Source organism: Pleurodeles waltl, chromosome 5 (genome assembly GCF_031143425.1).
Source record: "Pleurodeles waltl isolate 20211129_DDA chromosome 5, aPleWal1.hap1.20221129, whole genome shotgun sequence".
Lineage (NCBI taxonomy): Eukaryota > Metazoa > Chordata > Amphibia > Caudata > Salamandridae > Pleurodeles > Pleurodeles waltl.
Genome location: NC_090444.1, coordinates 1802914458 through 1802941885, shown reverse-complemented (window position 1 = coordinate 1802941885; position 27428 = coordinate 1802914458). Strand labels below are relative to the sequence as shown.

Here is a 27428-nt window from a genome sequence, read left to right as displayed (position 1 = left end):
AGTTCTCAATATGCCTTTTAATGAAAAAGAACTGTTCGGTCCAGAAGTGGACACAGCGATTGAGAAACTCAAAAAAGACACGGACACTGCTAAAGCCATGGGCGCACTCTACTCCCCGCAGAGCAAAGGGAATTACAGCACATTCCGTAAAACACCCTTTAGAGGGGGGTTTCGGGGTCAGAGCACACAAGCCAGCACCTCACAGGCAACACCGTCCAGTTACCAGGGACAGTACAGAGGAGGTTTTCGGGGACAATATAGAGGAGGGCCATTCCCTAGGAATAGAGGAAAATTTCAAAGCCCCAAAACCCCTACTACTAAGCAGTGACTCACATGTCACTCACCCCCTCCACACAACACCAGTGGGGGGAAGAATAAGTCATTATTACAAAGCATGGGAGGAAATCACTACAGACACTTGAGTTCTAGCAATTATCCAACATGATTATTGCATAGAATTTCTACAATTCCCTCCAAACATACCACCAAAAGCACAAAATTTGACAAAACATCATTCCAATCTCCTGGAGATAGAAGTGCAGGCACTATTGCAAAAGAATGCAATCGAATTAGTGCCAAACACACAAATAAACACAGGATTTTACTCACTGTACTTTCTGATACCAAAGAAGGACAAAACGCTGAGACCAATCCTAGACCTCAGAATAGTGAACACATTCATCAAATCAGACCACTTTCACATGGTCACACTACAAGAAGTATTACCATTGCTAAAACTACACGACTACATGTCAACTTTAGACCTCAAGGACGTGTATTTCCATATACCAATACACCCATCGCACAGGAAATACCTAAGGTTTGTATTCAAAGGAATACATTACCAATTCAAGGTACTGCCTTTCGGATTAACAACCGCACCAAGAGTCTTTACCAAATGTCTAGTGGTAGTCGCTGCACACATCAGAAGGCAGCAAATACATGTGTTCCCATATCTAGACGACTGGCTAATCAAGGCCCATTCGTTAATAGAGTGCTCAAATCACACAAATCAGATCATACAAACCCTCTTCAAACTAGGGTTCACCGTCAACTTCACGAAATCCAACATTCTGCCGTGCAAGGTACAACAATACCTAGGAGCCATAATAGACACAACAAAAGGAGTAGCCACTCCAAGTCCCCAAAGAATTCAAAATTTCAACACCATCATACAACGCATGTATCCAACACAAAAGATACAAGCAAAGATGATATTACAACTCCTAGGCATGATGTCTTCATGCATAGCCATTGTCCCAAACGCAAGACTGCACATGAGGCCCTTACAACAGTGCCTAGCATCACAGTGGTCTCAAGCACAGGGTCATCTTCTAGATCTGGTGTTAATAGACCGCCAAACTTACCTCTCGCTTCTGTGGTGGAACAACATAAATTTAAACAAAGGGCGGCCTTTCCAAGACCCAGTGCCACAATACGTAATAACAACAGATGCTTCCATGACAGGGTGGGGAGCACACCTCAATCAACACAGCATACAAGGACAATGGATCGTACATCAAACAAAACTGCATATAAATCACCTAGAACTTCTATCAGTTTTTCAAGCACTAAAAGCTTTCCAACCAATAATAGTTCACAAATACATTCTCGTCAAGACCGACAACATGACAACAATGTATTATCTAAACAAGCAAGGGGGGACACACTCCACGCAGTTAAGCCTGCTAGCACAAAAAATTTGGCGTTGGGCAATTCACAACCAAATTCGCCTAATAGCACAATTTATACCAGGGATCCAAAATCAACTCGCAGACAACCCCTCTCGAGATCACCAACAGGTCCACGAATGGGAAATTCACCCCCAAATTCTGAACACCTATTTCAAACTCTGGGGAACACCTCAAATAGACTTGTTTGCGACGAAGGAGAATGCAAAATGCCAAAACTTCGCATCCAGATACCCACACAAACAGTCCCAAGGCAATGCCCTATGGATGAACTGGTCAGGGATATTTGCTTACGCTTTTCCTCCTCTCCCTCTCCTTCCTTACCTGGTAAACAAACTCAGTCAAAACAAACTCAAACTCATATTAATAGCACCAACTTGGGCAAGGCAACCCTGGTACACAACGCTGCTAGACCTATCAGTAGTACCCTACATCAAATTGCCCAACAGGCCAGATCTGTTGACACAACACAACCAAAAGATCAGACACCCAGATCCAGCATCGCTGAATCTAGCAATCTGGCTCCTGAGATCCTAGAATTCGGGCACTTACAACTTACCCAAGAATGTATGGAAGTCATAAAGCAAGCCAGAAGGCCATCCACCAGGCACTGCTATGCAAGTAAATGGAAGAGGTTTGTTTGCTACTGCCATATTAATCAAATACAACCATTACACACAACTCCAGAACATGTAGTGGGTTACTTGCTTCACTTACAAAAATCTAACCTGGCTTTCTCTTCCATTAAAATACACCTTGCAGCAATATCTGCATACCTGCAGACTACCTATTCAACTTCCCTATATAAGATACCAGTCATTAAAGCATTCATGGAGGGCCTTAGGAGAATTATACCACCAAGAACACCACCTGTTCCTTCATGGAACCTAAATGTTGTCCTAACTAGACTTATGGGTCCACCTTTTGAACCCATGCACTCCTGCGAAATACAGTTCCTAACCTGGAAGGTTGCATTTCTCATCGCCATTACTTCCCTAAGAAGAGTAAGCGAGATTCAGGCGTTTACAATACAAGAACCTTTTATACAACTACACAAGAATAAGGTCGTCCTAAGGACTAATCCTAAATTTTTGCCAAAGGTTATTTCACCGTTACATCTAAATCAAACAGTGGAACTTCCAGTGTTCTTTCCACAGCCAGATACCGTAGCTGAAAGGGCACTACATACATTAGATGTCAAAAGAGCATTAATGTATTACATTGACAGAACAAAGAACATCAGAAAGACTAAACAACTATTTATTGCATTTCAAAAACCTCATGCAGGAAACCCAATATCAAAACAAGGTATAGCCAGATGGATAGTTAAATGCATCCAAATCTGCTACCTTAAAGCTAAACGACAGCTGCCCATTACACCAAGGGCACACTCAACCAGAAATAAAGGTGCTACCATGGCCTTTCTAGGAAACATCCCAATGCAAGAAATATGTAAGGCAGCCACATGGTCTACGCCTCACACATTCACCAAGCACTACTGTGTAGATGTGTTATCCGCACAACAAGCCACAGTAGGTCAAGCCGTATTAAGAACATTATTTCAAACTACTTCCACTCCTACAGGCTGAGCCACCGCTTTTGGGGAGATAACTGCTTACTAGTCTATGCAAAACATGCGTATCTACAGCGACAGATGCCATCGAACTGAAAATGTCACTTACCCAGTGTACATCTGTTCGTGGCATCAGTCGCTGTAGATTCGCATGTGCCCACCCGCCTCCCCGGGAGCCTGTAGCAGTTTGGAAGTTACCTTCAACTATATGTATCATCTCAACCTTAAATAGGTACATACTTAGTCACTCCATTGCATGGGCACTATTACTACAATTCAACTCCTACCTCACCCTCTGCGGGGAAAAACAATCGAAGATGGAGTCGACGCCCATGCGCAATGGAGACAAAAGGAGGAGTCACTCGGTCCCGTGACTCGAAAGACTTCTTCAAAGAAAAACAACTTGTAACACTCCGGCCCAACACCAGATGGCGAGCTATGCAAAACATGCGAATCTACAGCGACTGATGCCACGAACAGATGTACACTGGGTAAGTGACATTTTCATTGTGGCTGCTTGGTGAGACAAAAATGCATTATTCAGTCCACTGCTCTGTCTTAGAACCATTTCTCTGGCTGTAAGTGATGTTCCATTGTAGCATGGTCTGAAAATATTACCACATGTTCTGCCTCCGTGACCATGTGTGAAAGAGCTGTCCAAGAATCATACAGACATGCAAATGTTCTGTGAGTGCCCAATTAATCAGAGTAATCTGTATTAATAGGATTTGGGTATGGTCATGTGTCGGTTAAGTCCACCTGTGTTAGCCATTATACTGCCTCTGTATATAGTGATGAGGTACCTATTGTGTCATGTTACCATCCGGCACCAGATTCCAGCCACCTTCCACTGCCAAAGATCTTGTGCCAATGAAAGCAGCATTTGAAGTGTGGATCTATTGAAGGTGTCCTTTTTTTTTATTTTTAACACTTTATTTATCATTTTCAGATGTAACAAAAAACAAGCCCATAGCAGTGTCGGTCTAGCGAAAAACTGTTTTACACACAAATGGCAAGTCCTTATTTCGGAGTACAGGCATTACTATTTGACAAGTACAGGGTGTACAGGTTCATGACATTTGAAATGACTGATCAGAACAGGAGTATAATCAGTGTCCTAGAGGCAACATGTTTGGCACAAGGGTGCCGAAAAATAGGGGGAAAGACAGGACCACAGGTGCATCATGCTTCAATAGAGGACTGTGAGGACGGTGGAGAGGTGACCTGTATACTCAAGTAGTCCCTCAATGGCTACCAAATATCTTTTGGCCTAGATGTCACAGGCTGTAGCGATGCGTAAAGTTCACTGTTAGTGTCGCAATATGTCAGACTTGTTAACCAGGAAGTGACGGTTGGCGTACGTTTAGTGCCCAATAGAAGTGCCATCTCGCGTTCGGCCAATAAAAGTGGAATAGCTATGAGGCGCCTAATAGTTTTTGGTATATCTCCAGTGTAACCCACAAGAGCCATGAGCCGATCAAGAAGGAGAGGCCATCCCACAATAATCGATAGTTGATGAAACACCTCACACCAAAAGTGCCTCCTATTTGGACAGGTACAGGTTATGTGTGGAAAGTCAGCGCATGCCATTTGAGGCAAGCGGGGGAGCGGTTCTGATCAATGCGGGCTGTCACTAGGGGTAATATAAGCTTTTCTCAGGAATTTGAAATGGATCAACTTATGGCGCTGGTTAAAGTAGACAAACCATCTGTGCACAAACACGCCTTTCAAACTTTTTAGTATAAGGGGCTTCCCGGGTCCCTTTCCCAGGACTCTAGTCGTGCGTCCGAGTCTGGGAGGGCCTCAATACATACACAATATAGTTTGGAGACCAGTCGTGCCCGAGTCCGCTGAAGCGACCAAGGTAAGTGGCGCAAAATCAGGCGGATCCAGTGGATAAGTGGGGTACCGTGAACGCAGAGCGCTCTGTTGGCTACAAAGTGTTGTAAATGGGTGGCATCCGTAAAGCGGGTATCCACTGTGCTCAAGAATGTGGTCATTTGGAAAGACATCACCCAGGGTCTGGAGTGTGAGCCTTTGTAATGTTCGCTGAACAAGCGCCTCCTGCGTAATAGGTAAAAAAGGATAATTAATCAATATCCGCGCTGAGGACTATAGCGTGTTATATTGAAGTAGGCGGACCAGTCTATGCCATGTCCGGCTAGTTGTAGAGAGAGTTTGCATATCTCCGCAGTTCAGGAGGACTCCCCTAGGCAAGAGGGCGTCAAATGGGACAGGGGTTGCCAGATTTCGCTCTGGGATTGAATAGGGAAGACGATCGTCTGGGTGGTACCAGTGGTGCAAATACTGACATTGCACCACAAGATAGTAGAGCTGAAGATGAGGAATCCTGAAGAACACCCCATTCATACGAAGGGTAAGGACCTCCCAGCGAATACGGGGATGCCTGTCTGCCTACATCAGCCGAATGAGCAAACCCTGGAGTGTCGCAAAAAAGGAGTTTGTGAGCGGCACAGGGATGTTCAAAAAGATATAAGAATTGTGGGAGAACCACCATTTTAATAAGTGAAATGCGGCCCACCATAGACAATGGTAGCTTCACCCATCTGTCCACTTGGGCAGTGAGTCTCTCCACGGCAGGCCTATAGTTAAACAAACAACCTGGTCTTTGTCTCTGTGAATATGAATAATGAGGTACTTCGCGGAATAAGCACACCATCGCAGGGGGAACTCAACTGTGGGTGGAAGGGTGCTGTCGGTCAGCGTTGAAAGCTCTGATTTGATCCAGGTAATATGCAGCCCTGAGAATTCACCAAAGCGGACTACTTCATCTACAATGGGTTTGAGATTAGTGGCAGGGTGGCAGATAAACAGTAGTATATCTTCTGCATACAGCGAGACCAAGAGCAGCCCGCTGGTAAACTGTAGTCCTCTCTGTATGTGCCCCTGCCGCAAGTGGCGTACCAGAGGGTCCATCGCTATTATACAAAGCAAGGGGGAAAGTGGGCACCCTATTGAAGGCTTTTTTAGAAGTTGTGGGCATATGTTGAGATTATAGCGCTCTCTCTCCCCTTCAGTGTTGCATTCAAGAGTAACCACGTGCCATCCTTATCCGTGATGATTCAAACAATGAGACTCCTGAATGTGTCTCAAAGATGTATTTATTGGGTGGGAAAGTACCCTTGCTGACTTGACCGAAACATTAAGTCTTCACAAGTTAAATGGAGCTGTTTTCGAATGCCAGCCAATTGGGACTCTTCTAGATTATCACAATCACTCTTGTCTTGTTCTTCCTTCTAAGCAACTGTGAGTTGGATCTCCCACCCTCCATTGTGTGAACTTGAACCTTACCCATCCCTTTCTCAAACAGTTGGGTGTGTACCCCCACCCCCTCTCCCCCTGCCCACAAAGTGAAACCCAGAGAAGATTAGATCACAAACTAGACTAGATTGCAGCCAATTCGACACAAACCGAATTTCAGAACCCTCTTCCCACCCCATCCTGCCTGCCTTCTGCGCTTTACACACCCTCAAGCCGTAACTCTCCAGCAATGCAGAACATTCTGAACTTTTGCTTGAGGGTGGGTCGAAATCCTTGCTCCAGAGGTGAAAGACAACTATCTCATTTTTCCATTGGACAGTGACCGGGGCTGTTATATGAAACCTTTGGGCAAAAGGGGGCTCACCTTTCTGGACTCGTAGAGGTGATCAAGCACTACCTCAGCTGGGATTCTTTTGTTTCCCTGGAGCATCTGGGCTGTGACGATCTCTTGGTTCCTGGGCAGCGTCTGTTCTTTGATCTGTCCTCCTGATGATGACGATGCCCCTTCTAGTCCGCTGGCCTCTGGTCTCTCTTCATACAGCTGTTGCCAATTGTAGTCAAACTCTCAATACACGTAGGTGCTGTTCTGAAGGCATCCCATTTCTAGAGCGAGAATAGCAACCAGGTAGATTTTTAACTACTGGTCCTACAGACTTCCTTACATGGGTGAAAAAGCTTCCATTGTGACCAGTCAAAGGTGAGTCTAATACTGGCTGAGAGGACCTATACTTATACCTGTCTGTTGGCCAACTCAGTGTAACGGAGCAAATCTGAAGGTTTGTCGATATTAAATGTTACAATACTCCCCCAATCCAGTGGTAGAATTTTACCAGTTACTGCTAGATGAATTTGTACACTTCTTACCTAGCATCCAAGCTGAGAATAGTTCGAGTAGGTCTGCTGTGGCCTTTCTAAAGAGCTGGTGCTATGAAAGATGTCTACAACACAAAAACACAGCCAGAGAAACCTGGGCTAACAGAATGTGTTCTGAGCTGGATGACTACCATGCCTACCAGGCACATCAGCTTCCTGGAGTGCTCTTTTGCAGTGTCCAGAATGGATATTGCCTACCAAGTATAAACAGGACTGGAACAAGGTGGTTGATGCTTAGCGACGCACATCTGAAACCAAGAAACAAAAAACAACAAACACAATAGTATGTCGTCAGCAAGTCCTGTGGCGGGTGCCAGCCTGGTGCAGAGAAACCCAACCACCGAGGGTTCCAAGGTGCACACACACAAAGGTGGATGGCGACAACCACCTCTGTCGAGCGCTGTAGGTTACAAAATCTAAGAAAAGAGCAAACCGGGGCACTCCAAACAAAGAGAGTCCAAAAGTCGGGTGACTTAGTGTGGAAAAGTTTAATCCTCAGTAATTGGTCGTTGAGTCATAGTTCAAAATTGTTTGAATCCACATATGAGAAAGTATATAGCAGGTTACAATAACAAACTGACTCCTCAGAATGAACAGGCATAGATGAGCAACAAAACAGCCAACACGTGTTTCGTCCTCTCGGACTTTTTCAAGGCTCTAGGTATACTTTTTAGGTAAAGAATGGCTGATGGTGTTCAGTTAGATATCCACACGATGAAATAGACCTGACTGTTTCTAACCGTAGAGTTCGGGAAGCAAATAACAAAGGCGTATGTGCTTGCCACTGCAGCGTCTGATACCGCTGCCGTTTCACCACGTACTGCAGGTATCAGACGCTGCAGTGGCAAGCACATACGCCTTTGTTATTTGCTTCCCGAACTCTACGGTTAGAAACAGTCAGGTCTATTTCATCGTGTGGATATCTAACTGAACACCATCAGCCATTCTTTACCTAAAAAGTATACCTAGAGCCTTGAAAAAGTCCGAGAGGACGAAACACGTGTTGGCTGTTTTGTTGCTCATCTATGCCTGTTCATTCTGAGGAGTCAGTTTGTTATTGTAACCTGCTATATACTTTCTCATATGTGGATTCAAACAATTTTGAACTATGACTCAACGACCAATTACTGAGGATTAAACTTTTCCACACTAAGTCACCCGACTTTTGGACTCTCTTTGTTTGGAGTGCCCCGGTTTGCTCTTTTCTTAGAAGTATAAACAGGACACCTTCCTCTGCAGCAGACATATGTAGCCCAACAGGCTCCAGCTCCCAGCAGTCAGTTTGCAACAATCAAGCACCCTTCATAAGTGTCCCATGCTATAAATTCTGTTTATATGATGACAGGCTGTTTTCTTCAAGGATGCTGATCTCATAAAGAGCTCCTCTTTCTCTCAATTTCCCAAGAAATGGGCAGGATCTCTTTTGTTCAAGTTTGGTCTTCTTAATGAGTGGTTGACTGTAGAATACCTTGATTTCTGCATGTGAAGTGTGAAGGAAGTACTGACTAAGTTCCAAGTGATTATTCCAGTTATAGTAGATAGTACGATGTTTTGGTCGATTTGTGGTTGCCAGGGGTCAGATGGATAGTCCGCTTGTCCACTGGCCATTCCACATTGTGGAGTTAAAGCACTGGCAGGTGATTAAATGATATGAGTGAAAAGTGATCTTTTATTCTGCTTAACCCACTTTGTCTTATCCTCAGTGGCCTGGAAGCCCAATGTCTTATTAGGAAGATTAATTTACAGAATCTTACCTACGGCCATAACAATGCCTGCAATGCATTTTCAGAAGTCTTGGAATGAAGGAGACTTGATGTAGGTGCATTATAGTTCGCTGAAATCTGATAGGATTTGGTGGAGCTTCCTTCTAGGGCACTTGATATTGGAGATCTTCTTAGATTGATGAAGCCTTTTGACTCTATTAATGGTAGCTTTGTAGATCGTGTTTAATCTCTGCAGCTGGGTTTTGGTGAGTGTCTATTTTGATTTCTTCCATCGACCCATTATATCCTTTAGTAATTTAATGATCTTTGTTTCTTATTTCGTACACATCTTCCAACATTAAGGTGCATAAAAATTTTGGTTGTGAGAGTTAAGTTCCTCCTGGTCAGGTTTGTTCTAATGTCAGTGGGTGGTAGAACAGTAATGTTGTGGTGGGCTGAGATGAATTGGTAGTCACTTAGGCAGATGATTGTTTATTCTGTGATCATTATGATTCCAGGAGAGCCAAGTAGTATGTCCAAAGTATGGATTGCTGTGAATGGACCTAGTGAATAGTTTGCAGAGATTGAGTACTTCAAGATTCATTGTAACGGTTCTTGATAGTGGTCTTTTTGAGGATTGGTCAAATTAAATGTCCAGGTCTCCCAAGAATGAACAGTTTGTTTGGTGGAGAAATCCAATGAGGCATCTAGACAGCGATCTGTGAAAGCTTCATCCTTTGTGGGGGCATGTTCATTAGTAAAATGCACATAGAAGAAGGTGAGTGTAGATTTGATTTACCCTAGATTCGATTTGCGTTCTGTTGCATTTATGTCTCTGTGGTTTGTTTTGACCCTCCTCTGACCTTTCTGACTTTTCCATGGTGCTTTTATGTATGGCTTCCATATCCTGTTGAGATTGCCTCACGAAATGTGGTACGGCCTCGCCTCCAAGCTACGCTTCAGTTATGAAGTGTGTGCTTGGTTTTTAGTGTGATATCTGGTTGAACATATTTTGTATGTTTTGTTCTTTGAGTGTATCTCAAGTAGGAGGGAGTGTAAAGAATAAGGACAAACAATAGGAGATACCAAGCTTTGAAAGTTTACTCTTCAGCCTTTTACAGGCTTTCCTCTCCTTTGAGTCCTCCATGGCCCCTACCTGCATCAGCACCATTTGGTGCACAGTCGTGCCTACGTATGCAAAGAAACTAAACAAATCCATGCTTTCATCTCGGTCAGCTGCATGTAGCGTTCTGAATTTTAGGCTGAATGTGGGAATGTAAATGTGTGTGACCTGAAATACATGTTACAATATGTGTTGCTAGGATTGTTCAGATGTGTAGGTTTTACGTTGTGATACTAGGATTGTTCAGATGTGTAGGTTTTACGTTGTGTTACTAGGATTGTTCAGATGTGTAGGTTATCTGGTATACACGTTACCTTGGACAATGTTTTAGAGTTAAATATTTAATTTACAACATTTACAACGTGAGGAAACCCATTTACTCCTTTAAGATTGTTTAAAAGTATATTCTAGTTTTCTGATAATATTCCGTAACAAAGACATAACATTTATGTATTTTTATCCTTTCAAAGGTGGGAAATGTTTTGACAAACGGTGTAAAAGGTAAAGAGCATCCTCTTGCTACAAGCCTTCCTTTTCAAAAGGTTGAAAGTCCATTCTCTCCTGCAGTTCAAAGACTTTTGGAAATATTTAACCTCAGTGGCCTTGACCAAAGTGATGATGATGCATCGGATGAAGAAAAGAAATGCTCCCGACTGGCTAGTAAATCACCAGTTCTTGATGCAAAAGAAAAAAACCTAGAAAGTTCCTGTATCATTGAGAATGAGGCTATGTTACGTTGTGACAAGAATGGGACTTTGCAGAAACTGGATTCATCTGTTGATATCTCTGTTCAGAGCGACTCAGCGGTCCATAAAGCTGGAGTAGTCAATCAGCAGAGCCCTGCCACACATCCTGTAGTGCATGAGTATGAGATGATCCAAGACGTACTTCAGGCAATTGGACTTAACATTGGAGTCTCAGAAATCGGAAAACTATCGGCCCGTGCTCAAGGGCGAAAGAATGAACAGAAAGAATCTACAGGGTCCCCCGAGCGCCATAGGCCTGCTGAGTCAAGCACCCATCCTTCTGCATCCACAGTATTGGAAACCAACTGCTTGGAAAAGTGTAAAGATATGGTGCCACAAACTCCTGCACCTGTGGGACAGCACATTCCCCCACCAGAATTGGGCCAACACATTCCCACTCCTGCGATTGCAAGTGAGGCTGAGACTCTTGGATTCGCTCATAAAAGCCCAACTTCTGCCTTAGTACAGCAAATACCTTCTTCAGAACTGGGGAAGCAGGTACCTGCTCTGGAGTTGGGGCAACAAATGAAAAGCCCCATTTTGGAGCAGCACCATGCTCCGGTTCACAGTGCACCTCCTATTGTAAATTCCCCGACCAGCGTCCCTGCGTTCCATACTACAAACTACACCCCTGCTCAGGTGCCTCAGAATTACCCTCCACCTGTACCAGGCACACCTTTAGCTTACGGGCAATACGTGCCAGCACGAGGATGGTCTTCATGCCCACCTCACCAACCGATCAACATGAGCCATACTACCACTCTACCACCTGCCATCAATGTTAACAACCCTAATGTGGGAACAGGAGCTTTGATGCATTCACCAATTCCTGTCAGAGAACCACTGTCCGACGAGAAGAACGAAGAGTTCCAAAAAAAGAAGGTTAGTCTTTCAAGCATTTCCTCTGTTTATCTACCATGTCATGTGTTTTTAGCAGTTAATTACCTTTGCGCTGCAGAACTGCTGATTTTCATAAATGCACAGTTGGAGAACACCATGCAGAGCCCCGTCACTTACTCAAATTGCTAAGTACATTTTATCCAGTTGTAATCTCTGGTGCTTCTTTGCCCTACTACATGGCCCAAATGTAATATGCATTGAGGTTATATTTTGAGTATTGCCTGCCTTACTTTTTCATTATGCTCAATTATCCAAGGCTTCTTTTCTTCTTCCCTAGCTTGTCCACCTGAAATGTTTCCTAGTTTAAGGTTCAAATGCAGAGAAATACTCACATAAATCCATTCCCAAAAAATATAGAGGCACTCTTCCTCAATGGCCTGCCTGTTTATAAGACTCAAGCTAAGAACCCCCTGAGATTTTGCTTTTATTACTGACTAAAAGGCTTATGTAGTGCACTGGCACAGTCGTCCACCTTCCACCTGAAAGCTGCCATCTAATCCCCCTTCTAGAAAAGCCTGCTATCCCCCTGGTCTCTCCTTAATCTGTTCTGCACTATGAATCTCTGTAACTCAGCCACACTATCCCCTTCCCTTCTATGATGTCTTCCTGTTGATTGATAGATATTGTATTCCTTTTTATCTTCCTTGTGCGTTTTAGGTCTCACCTGCGAAGGTGCATGCGCTGAAAGTACTTTCCCTTGCAAGAGATATTGTATACAACAAGGGGCTTCCAGCGCAACCATTTCTTACCAATAGTTGGCTTCGTTGTCACTCTTATTTACTGTCTTCTAATTAGCCAGCGTCTGCCAGCTTCACTCCAACTTTTTTCCGGTGGAGGAAGTACTGATTGCTGCCCTCCCGCTGGTCATGCTGTGATTGAGCTGCTATTTCTATTTTTTCTTGTCCCACAGTCATCCTTGTTGCTTTATGCTCCTTGCTATGGCCCTTAACCTGGTCTGTGCTCTTTGTTCACCTACTTTGCGATATCCAATGAATGTTGTTTATTTTCTTGAGAAAGTACGGATGGTCACACATAGTAAAAAATGATCAGAGGGTTCATCAAGGAAACGCCAGTCTGCAACTGATTTCTTGTTAACCATTTCATTTTTCATAAACCATCTACAGGTAAATGTTTTTTTTTTTTTTCTCTCCAGTTCCCTGAAGCCATATAAACAGCAGTGATGGGTGTAGGTGTTCAATATTTAGTAAGTCTGTCCTTGAGATTGAAACAAATATCTCATGTTTCCATTCTGTGCTGCTGCAAACATGCCATACATGACACCTCAGAGGCTACTATTCTGAGACTACAAGCACATGCATGCATCTTTGTAATTAAGAGAGGCAGTCACCTCACATCCCTCCCTGTTGCTCTGGTATGAAAACCCATTCCTCCAAGCAATATATATCATATCTACTAACTGTGAATTCCTGCTTCTTTGTGCAGACAGAAGCAAATCTCAGTCCTGGCATAGCTCCTAACCAAATCACTGCAAAGGCATAGTTTTGATAAAAAATGAGCTTACCTCGTTCACATTTCCTTGTTCAGCGTGACCAGCCCTACAGCACTTGTTCATCCTTCGCTATGTCAGTGCATCACAAAGTGCACATTTATTTCATTGACTGCAGGGAGAAGGTTGTCTCTGGAAGTTGAGCGCTTGCTCCTGACAAATGTGGTTCTTGGTGGCAAACTCAGCCTTCTTCCTTCTGTGGTTGGTTAATCTACTTCTGTAACCTGGGTAATGGGACAGAGACACTTACTGATGTGCAGTCTCAACATCCTTTACTTACAGTGCTCCAGAACAGAAGAAGAGAAATGTGAAGCACTGTAGTCAGTAATTACGCTTTTCCGAATGACATTGTAAAGGGAAAGGGTGAAAGCTTAGCAAATGTTCTATGCTGTAAGAAGGAGATGCCCAGTTCTCTCTGAAATGATGTTCCAAAATAAAGCTACCTTTTGATACTCACCCCGATTGTTGTTAGTTGCCCCATCTTTCCTTGCCCTATTGTTGTTGCTGTCCCCATTCCCTGTTGCTTGATTCATCCCGGTGCCCTCTGGGTGTATTTTACAATAGATCCCACACTAGCATCAGTGTGCATTTATTGTGCTGAGAAGTTTGATACCAAACTTCCCAGATTTCAGTGTAGCCATTTTGGAACTGTGGAGTTCGTAATTGACAGACTCCCAGACCATATACTCTTTATGGCTGCCCTGCACTTACAATGTCTAAGGTTTTGCTTAGACACTGTAGGGGCATAGTGCTCATGCAACTATGCCCTCACATGTGGTATAGTGCACCCTGCCTTAAGGCTGTAAGGCCTGCTAGAGGGGTGACTTACCTATGCCACAGGCAGTGGAATGTGGGCATGGCACCCTGAGAGGAGTGCCATGTCGACTTAGTAATTTTCTCCCCACCAGCACACACAAGCTGTAAGGCAGTGTGCATGTGCTGAGTGGGGGGGGTCCCCAGGGTGGCATAGGACATGCTGCAGCCCTTAGAGACCTTCCCTGGCAGCAGGACCCTTGGTACCAGGGGTACCATTTACAAGGGACTTATCTGTGTGTCAGGGCTGTGCCAATTGTGGGTACAAAAGTACAGTTTAGGGAAAGAACACTGGTGCTGGGGCCTGGTTAGCAGGGTCCAAGCACACTTTGAGTCATAACTGACATCAGCAAAAGGTTAGGGGGTAACCATGCCAAGTGAGGCATTTCCCTACAGGTCTGGATAGACTTTTGTAGATTTACTTGAAGACCGAGGGTTTTGAAGGTATTCAAAGTGACTTTGAAATGTTGCATCGTCTGGACTGAAGTGCTGCCTTTCAGTAGCCAATCATCGAGGTATGGGTAAATTGTGGGCCCAGTGAGGATTTTGAACCCTCTGCTGGTATGGATTTCTGTCGTAAGGTCTATATCTTCTGCGGTATTCCTTGGATTTTTCTAAACCCACGTCCTTGAGTGTGTCCAATTCAGACTTCATTTTGGCCATTTCTTCATCTGTGTGGGTCCCAAATAGAGAATTCCCAGTAAATCGGAGGTTAATGATGTGATGTTGTGCCTCTGGTTTGAGTCCTGTTAGGCACATACCATGCGCATATCCACGAGCAACTAGATCTGAACCATCTGCAGCCGCGCTGATTACTTGATTGGCTACTAGGCCATCTTCCTGTAGGATTTCTTGAAAATCCTGTCCGTCATCTCTAGGGAGTTTATAGACAAATCTGTTTAGAGAAATCCAGAGAGATCGCTCATATCTTCCTAAAAGTGCAGATGCACCTGATACCTTTATAAAGGAAGCAGAGGTACCACACAAATTCCTCCCCGGAGTTCTGATGCCTGCTTCTTTGTCTGGAGGAACTGTCGATGAGGACGCCACTGAATGGGTTTTCCTGGCTGCAGCTAGAATGACAGAATCGAGTGGAGGATCGGTTCTGAGAAATAAAGGGTCCTGGTCTGGGGCCTTGTATTTCTTTAGAATTCTTCTCATGTTGCACGTAGCTTTGCTGGTGTAAGGAAAGTATCCATGACTAGTTGCATATGTCCTGGTACCATAGGTAGAAGCTGCCTTGAAGAGGAGCGATGGCGCAGCGTTTCAGATATTACAGACGATGACTCTGCAGGTTCAGGGAGGTCTATATTAAGCTTATGCTCTCCTCTAACCAACACTTCAATAAAGGTGTTTGTCGTCCACTGGAGAGACTCTCACCGGACCAGTGTCTGTTAACATGGGCGAATAGTCTTTAATATAAGACGTAGATGCAGTAGACCAGGAAGATGATCTGTGCCTTTGGTGATGGGATCGAGAGGTCTGATATCTTGACCTTTGTCTGGATGTCTGCGGCGACCTACTCTTTGAGCGTGAATGAGGAGACTTGTGCCTTTTTTTGCAGTGCGGGGTGACCTGTAGAAGATGGTGCTGTCGCCCGCTTGGCTGGAGGCGTTGGAGATGGTGTCCTTGGAAGGGATGCCGAGGGGGAATACAGCCGTGAGTATTGTGAGTCCGGTGATTGATGGGCTTGTTAAGGCTTTCCAACCATCTTGGCGAAAGATTTATAGGAGAGACTTGCCCAGACTGTGACGAGGCTCTGAAGGATGTGAAAGATGACCTACTTGGTATGTTTGTTATAGGGTCATGCGTTTGAGGCACCAAAGTCGTTAAAGTAGCTGTAGGTGAAGTTGCCGTTGGTTGATGTCGTGGAGAACATGAATTGTCTTATTTCCACGTTGATCGAATAGGTGAGGTGAGGTGTGTCGTCGACGGAAACTGCTCATGTCTTGGCAGCGATTGCCTTGGCGTCGACTGTCTTGACGTCGAGGGTTCCCCCACCTTTGGAGTGTGTCTCCACGTCGAACGGCATCTGGTTACCGTTGGAGACATTGATCTTTGCCTTGACGTCGATGTTGTCTTTGACGTTGATTGCTTCGACGTCAATGGGTCATGGTGGGCCCTAGGCAGAGTATCAGCACGTTGGTGCTGGCTTGACATCGAGCGGTGGGTGACCGCCAAGAAAGACTTATCCTTTGAAGTTAACTGAGTCTTCGACATCATGTCCCTTGACGTTGCATGTATCGCCGTTGAGTGCTTCTCGACATTGATGTGACAATAGAACTGATGACGCTGACTGGGAACAAACAGTTATTTTCCTACCTGCTGAGGTAGATCTTGCTTGCCGTTCGTCCGTAACATCTTTTTCTCCCTGGAGACCTTATGAAGAGAGATGGATGTAGTTTTCTCGCTCTCCCGTAGGCCATGGAGACTAATCCTTTCTCTGTCTTTCAATGTTCTTTTTGAAAGATTCCGGCAGTGTTTAAAGGTCTCAAGAGAGTGGCTTTGAGGTAAGCACATTATGCAGACTGAGTGTGGATCAGTCTGAGCCTTCTTTTTTACCACAAGCCAGGTATCTTACTAAAATGGAAGGCATTTTCTTCAAAGAAAAATGCGATTTTAATCAGAAAATGAAAAAAGACGTCAATTAAAATGTAGAAAACTGTTGTTTTATCAAATTTTTCTGGTAAAAACAAAAACTCAGAAAATTAGAGCTCAATGCTCCAGGATCCTAAAGAGAAGGAGCCGGATAAAAAAAACTGACCTAACTGTCGCCCAACTGTCACCACACTCTCACCTCTGAGGCATGGTGGGATACTGGAGGTTCTCAGAGCATTAAAGGCACGTGCCAGTTTGTTAATTAGGATGCAGCCTATTGCTTAATAATGCCTTTGTATTTTCACTGCAGTTTTTCTCTCTATATGAGATTGCTAATACTTTCTAGGCTCTCCTCTTTGATTGCAGAAAGTGGTTAAATCTAGTTAAAGAGTTTTGTTAAAGAAAAACTTCACAAAAATAAGACGTTTTTATCCTGTTTAACATAGTCTGCATGATTGCTTACACATTTATGATATATATATATATATATTGTAATTCTCTACACGATTTTTACTTTTACATATATATTTAAGGTATAGGCATGTGTGTTTATATATGCTCCGGGGTCCCGCACGTGGGTGGGAATATTCAGTGATTATGACTATTGATGGGTATTCCCTGGAAGAGAATGTTAATGACCTGGGCAATAAAATTAAGTGCACAATTGTTTTACAGTACATTTGTAGGCATGCCCCGGACACTGTCCTCTTGCAGGAAACCCACCTGAAAGGCAATCGCTACAAAGCATTCGATCGAATGGGGTATGTCTTACTGCCCAGGCAGGTTTTGCCACCAACTCCAGGGGTATGGGAATCCTTGTTGAGTCCTTGTCTTATTCTAATCTGCGCTGGCTGGCGCAGAAAGAAAAGGACTGACGTCGGCATGCCAGGGTGGCACCTATGTAGGTCCTGCGATGTCATATCCAGGACACAGCTGTTTGCAGGCAAACAGTAAGAGGGAACGGGGAGTAAAAGACACAAGCCCTGCTCTGCAGGTCGGTGGCTGAGCTCACATGGGATAAATGTCTTTGGTGAGGTTGATTGCCTCACAGAGGATCAGCTCCTTGTACATCGAGCATAGACCCTGGTTTCCCGCTACAGTGGTCATATTGCTGTGGTTTACAGCAATGCTGCTTCAATATGGCTCAGGGTTCAAAGCCTGTATTGGCATCATTCTGCACTGACATACTGCCACTCTGCAGCACAGTGTGGTGTCCGCTAAAGCCTCTCTCAATCGCCCCAAATAACTAGATTTTGCCACAAGCATAGAGCTGCCCTAACCCATTTTGCGAAGTGGTGCAAAAGGTATACCCCACCATGCTAAGCCAGGAGTCTTGGCGTGACTGCATTTCTATCCATGCAGGAAAGCTTTCTATCTCTCTTGGCATGTTCACAGTCAGAACCACTTAGAATGTGTATGGGAGCCCTCTGATGAAAGAGAAACAGACCACACAGACTAATTTATTTATAGCCTCTTTTGCCTTTCCTCCTATTGCAGTAGATCGTAGACAGCTGGCGCTTATTTAAACAATGTGGGACAGAGACTCGCACAACATGGCAGTTGTGACTTAACACATGACACTCTGACCCTCTTAGGGTGGGGAGACGGTACAATTTCCCCCAGCATAAGTCCTGAAGAGAAGACACAAGGGGGAGAAGGCTGACCCCACGCATTAAAAGGAAAACTGATGAAGTAACACAAGCAGGTTGTCCGGTGCCAGATAACAGCTTCCCATGGAGAGAAGCACTAGACAGGGGACCCTGACACACTCAAGCTGACCTAACCAAAGTCTGGCACCTATGAACTGGAAACAGGAAGGTGAGGCTGGCAAGCACCAATCTGTGGTCTGGAGGGGATTTGAAGACCCCATATGAGTTACGTCCTCCAGTTCAAAATGGTATGATAGGAGGAAGCCAACAGAGATGCCGGACCTTGCAAATGAGCTTCTATAATCCCCACAACGGGCAATGGGGAGGGAAGGTGCGCAACCACGCAGGACACAGCTGAGGAACTGATACCCAGAACACTAAGAACGGATGAGATAATGACCGGGCACAGTGAAGCAATCAAAAACCTGCAGAAAGTGTGACACAACCCTGAAAGGCAGCAGACTAAGGAGGTGAACAACAGGATGACATGAAAGCACCGGCAACCGATGGATGGATAACTGGGAGGTTACAAAGTTTAGGTTGGGGAGGGAAAGTTGAGGGAACTCTCAGGGAAGACACTTATGGAGAAAGGTCAGCTAAGTAACATAGACAGACCAAAGCAGAGGGGCAATACCTGCTGGTCACTTCATAAGATAGGGACCTCACAATCAAAATAAATTATGTCTGTGTTTTTAACAGCTTATCAAGTCGCCTAAGGGTGCAGCATAAGGTAGATCAGCTAGGTGCTGACATAGGATTGATATAGAAGACCCATTTAATGGAACGAGACTGACATCACTTTCAATCCTGAAACTACTGCTACATCACTTCTCAGCAGGCACAGAAGCAGACATCTCAGCAGGCAGACAGCCAAGCAAGGGGGATGGGTGGCAATATGAGTCACATATAAAGGGAAATATGTAACACTGGTATCCATATATGCACCCATTCATGGTCAAGACCCTCACCCAAAAGTCGCTATAAAACACATTGCTTGCGCAGTAGGGGGCATCCCTTCACTATGGTCATGGTTGGGAAGCTGAATAAGCCACAAAAAGTTTTGGTGGGGGAGTGGTGGACAACAAAAACTGAAAGATCTAGAGATGGTTGAGTGCTGGAGATAGACACCAGCTAAAAGTAGAATTTTCCCATTATTTAGCCAATACTCGTGAATGTTTCAGGAGATAATATAGAACAGGAAGGTCACTTATACCCTGTCTGAGGCCATAAACTTGGTCATTCATAAGACGGGTTAACTAACCAAAGAATGTTCATCATACAGACTGGTCTTGTTGCTGAATTCAGAAGCTAAAATATGAATAACAATTCTTAATTTTTGACTGCAGGAAGTAAAGACATCCCTACTACACCCGTACCAAGTGGGGTTCTCTCTAAAAAGGCAAGCAGGCGACAGCACAAAGACAAAGCTACATTTAATCGATATAGACCATAAAGGGACAGGGAAATTGATGCTCCTTGTTTTTAGAAACGAAAAACTTAAAACACAGGTTAGGCTCAATAATGATTTGTCAAACTATGTATACACTGAGCAAGCATGAGCCGTGTCTGACAATACTCATGGGTAGCTAAATTCGAGACAACAGCACCACTTATCTTCTTGGAGACCATCATCTTTTCTTTCAGGATCTGCAGAAAAAAAAGTTCACATTCCACCCAAGGAAAGCCATATGCAAATTACTGCCCAGAATCCCACAGGGGTCAATCGTGCCTGCCCAGAACAGCAGCAGCACTTGCCATCTTCATCGCTAATGTGTCACAGACTTTCTTATCCATAAAAATTAGGCATTTATTCACTTTGTTTGGAGAACTGTTATGAGGTTCTTCTAAGCAGCAGGCACAATCACATTTTGGAAGAGGATCCGATCTGAAGAATAAAGTATCCTGCTTAAGTGGTCTGTTTCTTTTGAAAGCAAAAGGAGCAGTCTTCACAGAAGAAAAAGCTAAAATTTGTTAATTTACAGGCTCCAGGAGGCCTAGAACCATTGGAAGTATGCATGACCAATGCTGATGCTATGACTTGAATGATTGATGCAATGTCTTGAATGACTGATACTGCAGATGTGGAACCCATGCTCAAAACATTTTGAAAGTTATTAAGATCATCAATAGGATAAATCCTAGCCTGAGGTAAATCCATTAACTTCAGAACACATCTTATAGCCCTTCGCCCATAAAATAAAGAGGACAAAGTTGCTGTCCTTGGAGAAAGGTTTGGAGTACTACATCTCCTCAAATATCTGGAATGGTGAGCAATGTCGAGCTTGATGTGTGGCACATAGTAGCAATACACAATATCTAACTGGCAGTCTTGGATCCTCATTTCCTTCCTACATTAGGGGTGTTGTGTGGTCCTAATGGTGTTACTATTAAAAGCATTCCACGAGCAGCAGTGAACAAAGAGATGACATACCCAGTGGAACAGGTAGATAAGGAGGAGATTGAGGCCTTGACAAAGGAGACTGTGGATTTCACCCACCAGTATTGTAGTAGAGTACATCTTTACAAACTTATGAGTCTGAGATGGATGGGAGCCATCTGGGCTTGAACTTGCAGATCCTCTTCATAGACAAATAGAGACATAGATGATTCTATAAGTTGCAGTGTAAAATAGAGCAAGTGCCTCGTCAACAGCGACGCAGGCTTTGATGACAAGCTGTACCTTGAAGTGATATCAGGGCCACAAAATGTCATTTGTTTGAAAAAAAAAAAATAAATAAATATATATATATATATTTTCGGTGGCATGTGTAGCTGCAGATACACATGCTGTGCACATCCCGCCATCTGGTGTTGGGCTCGGAGTGTTACAAGTTGTTTTTCTTCGAAGAAGTCTTTTCGAGTCACGAGATCGAGGGACTCCTCCCATTTCGGCTCCATTGCACATGGGCGTCGACTCCATCTTAGATTGTTTTTTTTCCGCCATCGGGTTCGGACGTGTTCCCTTTTCGCTCTGTGTTTCGGGTCGGAAAGTTAGTTAGAATCTCGGAAAAATCGTCGGTACTGTCTGCATTCGGTATCGGGTTAGTTATAACAGATCGACACCGACTTTTGAAGAGTTCCGGTGGCCCTTCGGGGTTTTTTCGATCCACCCGTCGGGGCCTGGTCGGCCCGGCCACGTGTCTCTTCAAGGCTGATGGAACGGACCCCATTCCGCTTCTGCCCAAAATGCCATAACAAGTATCCATATACAGATCAGCATCTGGTCTGTAACTTGTGTCTGTCTCCAGAGCACAAGGAGGATACCTGTGAAGCCTGTCAGGCGTTTCGGTCGAGGAAGACATTAAGAGACCGAAGAGCAAGAAGACTGCAGATGGCGTCGGTGCCGACAGGACAAGGGCGTTTCCAGGAGGAAGAAGAAAGCTTTTCCATCCATGAATTGGACTCGGACGAGCTCGATCCCGAAGAAACGCCGAAAACCGTGAGTAAGACGTTGAAACATAAAACTCACGAGAAGACAACAAAAGCCCAGGGGACGCCACCGCCAACAGGCCATGGCTTAACCCGAAAAATAGGTGACTTATCATCGGCACCGAAAAAGGGCACGCTGGTGGCGAAGTCATCCGACTCCGGTCGAGATACCGCCACACAGCAATCTCGGGCTCGAGATAGTGGCTCCGAGCAGGTTCGGCACCGAGACAGTGGCACCGAAATGAGTCGGCACCAAGAGACCACGACGCCGAAAACAAAAAAGGTTTCGTCAGAACCGAAAAAAGTAGCCGAAAAGGTTTCGATACAGAAACATCCGGCTTCGGAACCGAAATCAGGTTCCTACACAGAGGAACAAGGACTGTCCTCACAAATGAAAAAACATACATTTGGACAGGAATTAGAGACAATGGAGCCGGACTACACCCAAAGACGGCTCCACATCCAAAAAGAAACGGGAAAGATCAGCGCTCTCCCTCCTATTAGGATGAAACGCAAACTTGCCTTCCAGGAGAAAGACAAGCAGCCACAGGCAAAGGTGGCTAAACAAGTAACCCCGCCACCATCTCCACAATGCTCTCCGCAACCATCACCGGTAGCCACTCCACCTATGATGCAATCCCCGACCCACACAGGGATGAGTCAAGATGACCCTGACGCATGGGACCTTTATGATGCACCAGTGTCAGATAATAGTCCTGACTGTTATCCAGCTAGACCGTCGCCACCAGAAGATAGTACAGCCTACGCACAAGTGGTGTCGAGGGCAGCGGCATTTCATAATGTCAGCCTACACACATGCAGAGCCCATTGAAGACGACTTTCTATTTAATACACTGTCGTCCACACACAGCCAGTACCAGAGTCTTCCCATGCTACCTGGGATGCTCAAACACTCCAAACAAGTGTTTCAGGAGCCTGTAAAAGGAAGGGCCATTACTCCAAGAGTGGAGAAAAAATATAAACCGCCACCAACAGACCCCGTATACATCACACAACAGCTAACACCGGACTCAGTTGTAGTAGGGGCAGCTCGCAAAAGAGCAAACTCACATACTTCAGGAGATGCACCACCTCCAGATAAGGAAAGTCGCAAATTCGACGCAGCAGGCAAAAGGGTGGCGGCACAGGCACCAAACCAGTGGCGTATTGCAAATTCACAGGCTTTGTTGGCCAGATATGATAGGGCTCATTGGGACGAAATGCAACATTTTATAGAACATTTGCCCAAGGAGTTCCACAAAAGAGCACAGCAAGTAGTTGAAGGACAGAGTATCTCCAACAATCAGATACGGTCAACTATGGATGCTGCATACACAGCTGCTAGAACTGTCAACACAGCAGTGACAATAAGGAGACATGCATGACTGCGTACATCAGGATTTAAACCAGAAATACAGCAAGCTGTGCTCAATATGCCATTTAACGGACAGCAGTTGTTTAGGCCGGAGGTGGACACTGCTATCGAAAAACTTAAGAAGGACACTGACACGGCCAAAGCCATGGGCGCACTCTACTCCCCACAGAGCAGAGGCACATTTCGAAAAACACAGTTTTGAGGGGGGTTTCGAGGGCAAAGCACAGAACCCACGACCTCACAAACAAGGCCCACTTATCAGAGCCAATATCTGCGTGGAAGTTTTCGGGGACAATATAGAGGGGGACAGTTCCAAAAAAATAGAGGAAAGTTCCAAAGTCCCAAAACTCCTCAAAATAAGCAGTGACCTACAAGTCACACATCCCCAACACAACACCTGTGGGGGGGAGCCTAAGCAAGTTTTACAAACATTGGGAGGAAATAACAACAGATACTTGGGTCCAGGCAGTTATCCAGCATGGTTATTGCATAGAATTTCTCAAATTCCCTCCAAACGTCCCACCGAAAACACACAATGTCAAAACAACATATAGATCTTCTAGGACTAGAAGTTCAGGCGTTGCTACAAAAAGAAGCAATAGAATTAGTACCAAACCAACAGAAAGGAACAGGAGTTTACTCTCTGTACTTTCTCATACCCAAAAAAGACAAGAGTCTGAGACCTATATTAGATCTCAGAACATTAAATACCTACATCAAATCAGATCACTTTCACATGGTGACATTACAAGACGTAATCCCACTGCTCAAACAACAAGACTACATGACAACACTAGACCTAAAGGATGCATATTTCCATATACCGATACATCCTTCACACAGAAAGTACTTAAGGTTTGTATTCCAAGGGGTACACTACCAATTCAAGGTGTTGCCGTTCGGAATAACAACTGCGCCAAGAGTTTTTACAAAATGCCTAGCAGTCGTAGCTGCACATATCAGAAGGCAGCAAATACATGTGTTCCCGTACCTAGACGATTGGTTAATCAAAGTATGTCATAGAAACCCTCCACAAACTAGGTTTCTCAATCAACTACACAAAGTCCCACCTTCTGCCGTGTCAAACACAGCAATACTTAGGGGCGACAATCAACACAGCAAAAGGGATTGCCACGCCAAGCCCACAAAGGGTTCAGGCATTTCACAATGTAATACAGGCCATGTATCCAAATCAAAAAATACAAGTCAAAAAGGTAATGAAACTCCTAGGCATGATGTCCTCATGCATAGCCATTGTCCCTAACGTAAGGTTGCACATGCGGCCCTTACAACAGTGCCTAGCATCACAGTGGTCACAGGCACAGGGTCAAATTCTAGATCTGGTGTTGGTAGACCACCAAACATACACCTTGCTTCAATGGTGGAACAGTATAAATTTAAACCAGGGGCGGCCTTTCCAAGACCCAGTGCCACAATACGTAATAACAACAGATGCCTCCATGATAGGGTGGGGAGCACACCTCAATCAGTACAGCATCCAAGGACAATGGGACACTCACCAAAAACGCTTTCACATAAATCACTTAGAACTATTGGCAGTATTTCTAGCGCTGAAAGCTTTTCAACCCATAATAAGCTACAAACACATTCTTGTCAAAACAGACAACATGACAACGATGTATTACCTAAACAAACAGGGAGGCACACACTCAACACAGTTGTGTCTCCTGGCACAGAAAATATGGCATTGGGCGATTCACAACCACATTCGCCTAATAGCACAATTTATTCCAGGAATTCAGAACCAGCTAGCGGACAATCTTTCTCGGGAATCACCAACAGATCCACGAATGGGAGATTCACCCCCAAATACTGAATACTTACTTCCAAAGTTGGGGAACGCCACAAATAGATCTATTTGCAACAAAGGAAAACACAAAATGCCAAAACTTCGCATCCAGGTACCCACAAGATCAGTCTCCGGGCAATGCGTTATGGATGAGTTGGTCAGGGATATTTGCTTACACTTTCCCCCTCTCCCACTCCTTCCATATCTAGTAAACAAGCTGAGTCAAAACAAACTCAAACTCATACTAATAGCGCCAACATGGGCAAGACAACCTTGGTACACAACACTACTAGACCTCTCAGTAGTGCCTCATGTCAAACTACCAAACATACCAGATCTGTTAACGCAACACAAACAACAGATCAGACACCCAAATCCAGCCTCGCTGAATCTAGCAATCTGGCTCCTGAAGTCCTAGAGTTCGGACATTTAGACCTTACACTGGAATGTATGGAGGTCATAAAACAAGCTAGGAAACCTACCACTAGACATTGCTATGCAAATAAGTGGAAAAGATTTGTATATTACTGCCACAATAATCAAATTCAACCCTTACACGCATCTGCCAAAGACATCGTAGGATACTTACTACATTTGCAAAAATCAAAGCTAGCTTTCTCTTCCATTAAAATACATCTTACAGCAATTTCAGCTTACCTGCAAATTACGCACTCAACTTCTCTATTTAGAATACCAGTCATAAAAGCATTTATGGAAGGTCTAAAGAGAATTATGCCACCAAGAACACCACCAGTTCCTTCATGGAACCTCAACATTGTCTTAACACGACTCATGGGTCCACCTTTTGAGCCCATGCACTCTTGTGAAATGCAATACTTAACGTGGAAAGTTGCATTTTTAATTGCCATCACATCTTTAAGAAGAGTAAGTGAAATTCAAGCATTTACCATACAAGAACCATTTATTCAGATACACAAGCATAAAGTAGTTCTACGAACAAATCCTAAATTTTTACCAAAAGTCATATCACCGTTCCACTTAAATCAAACAGTAGAATTACCAGTGTTCTTCCCACAGCCAGACTCTGTAGCGGAAAGAGCACTACATACATTGGACATCAAAAGAGCGTTAATGTACTACATTGACAGAACAAAACTAATTCGCAAAACAAAACAATTATTTATTGCTTTCCAAAAACCTCATACAGGAAATCCAATTTCTAAGCAAGGCATTGCTAGATGGATAGTTAAGTGCATTCAAACCTGTTATCTTAAAGCTAAAAGAGAACTGCCTATTACACCAAAGGCACACTCAACTAGAAAGAAAGGTGCTACCATGGCCTTTCTAGGAAATATTCCAATGACAGAAATATGTAAGGCAGCTACATGGTCTACGCCTCAGACATTTACCAAACACTACTGTGTAGACGGGCTAACAACACAGCAAGCCACAGTAGGCCAAGCAGTACTACGAACATTGTTTCAGACAACTTCAACTCCTACAGGCTGAACCACCGCTTTTGGGGAGATAACTGCTTACTAGTCTATGCACAGCATGTGTATCTGCAGCTACACATGCCACCGAACGGAAAATGTCACTTACCCAGTGTACATCTGTTCGTGGCATTAGTCGCTGCAGATTCACATGCGCCCACCCGCCTCCCCGGGAGCCTGTAGCCGTTTAGAAGTTGATCTTGAACATCTGTATATTTGTAAATATATATATTACTTTAAACTACATTATGTACATACGTATTCACTCCATTGCATGGGCACTATTCCTAGCATATACAACTCCTACCTCACCCTCTGCGGGGGAAAACAATGTAAGATGGAGTCGACGCCCATGCGCAATGGAGCCGAAATGGGAGGAGTCCCTCGATCTCGTGACTCGAAAAGACTTCTTCGAAGAAAAACAACTTGTAACACTCCGAGCCCAACACCAGATGGCGGGATGTGCACAGCATGTGAATCTGCAGCGACTAATGCCACGAACAGATGTACACTGGGTAAGTGACATTTTCCATATATTTTCAGCCCCAACATTACAGAAAAACACTAACTCTCAAAGGACACCTAGTGAAACAACTTTAAGCAGAGTCTGGAAAGATTTTCCAAGCAAAAAAGGCCACCCGCAGAAGAGCCAGACAAAATGTGAAACAACTACTACTAACAGGGCATGATGGCAACCTGGAGGACTTGGATTTGATAAGAGTCCTGCTTGGACTTCTTGTGTTTAATAAGGGCATATCCCTAGACTTCACATTCAACTTCCGCTATGACAGCAACTTGTAGAGGACCCAAGAACCAGAATGAAAACAGCCCCATGGCTTGGAGAGTGATCTGCCCAGTTTCTTGTGCTTTGGTAAAATATTTTCATCTCATGCCACCTGATT

General features: G+C 44.3%; 1 protein-coding gene across 3 annotated transcripts in view; it reads left to right on the top strand.

Moving 5' to 3' along the window:
* The window catches only part of LOC138296815 (zinc finger protein 318-like), a 142188-nt gene that overhangs the window by 78445 nt on the left and 36315 nt on the right, over positions 1 to 27428 (top strand). For all 3 annotated transcript variants that reach the window (XR_011203906.1, XR_011203905.1, XM_069236269.1), the window contains exon 4: positions 10716 to 11873. Coding sequence is in view for 1 of the 3 variants with exons in the window: in XM_069236269.1 (XP_069092370.1) it covers positions 10716 to 11873 (1158 nt within the window). In the remaining 2 variants the exon portion in view is untranslated. The remainder of the gene's footprint in view (positions 1 to 10715; positions 11874 to 27428) is intronic.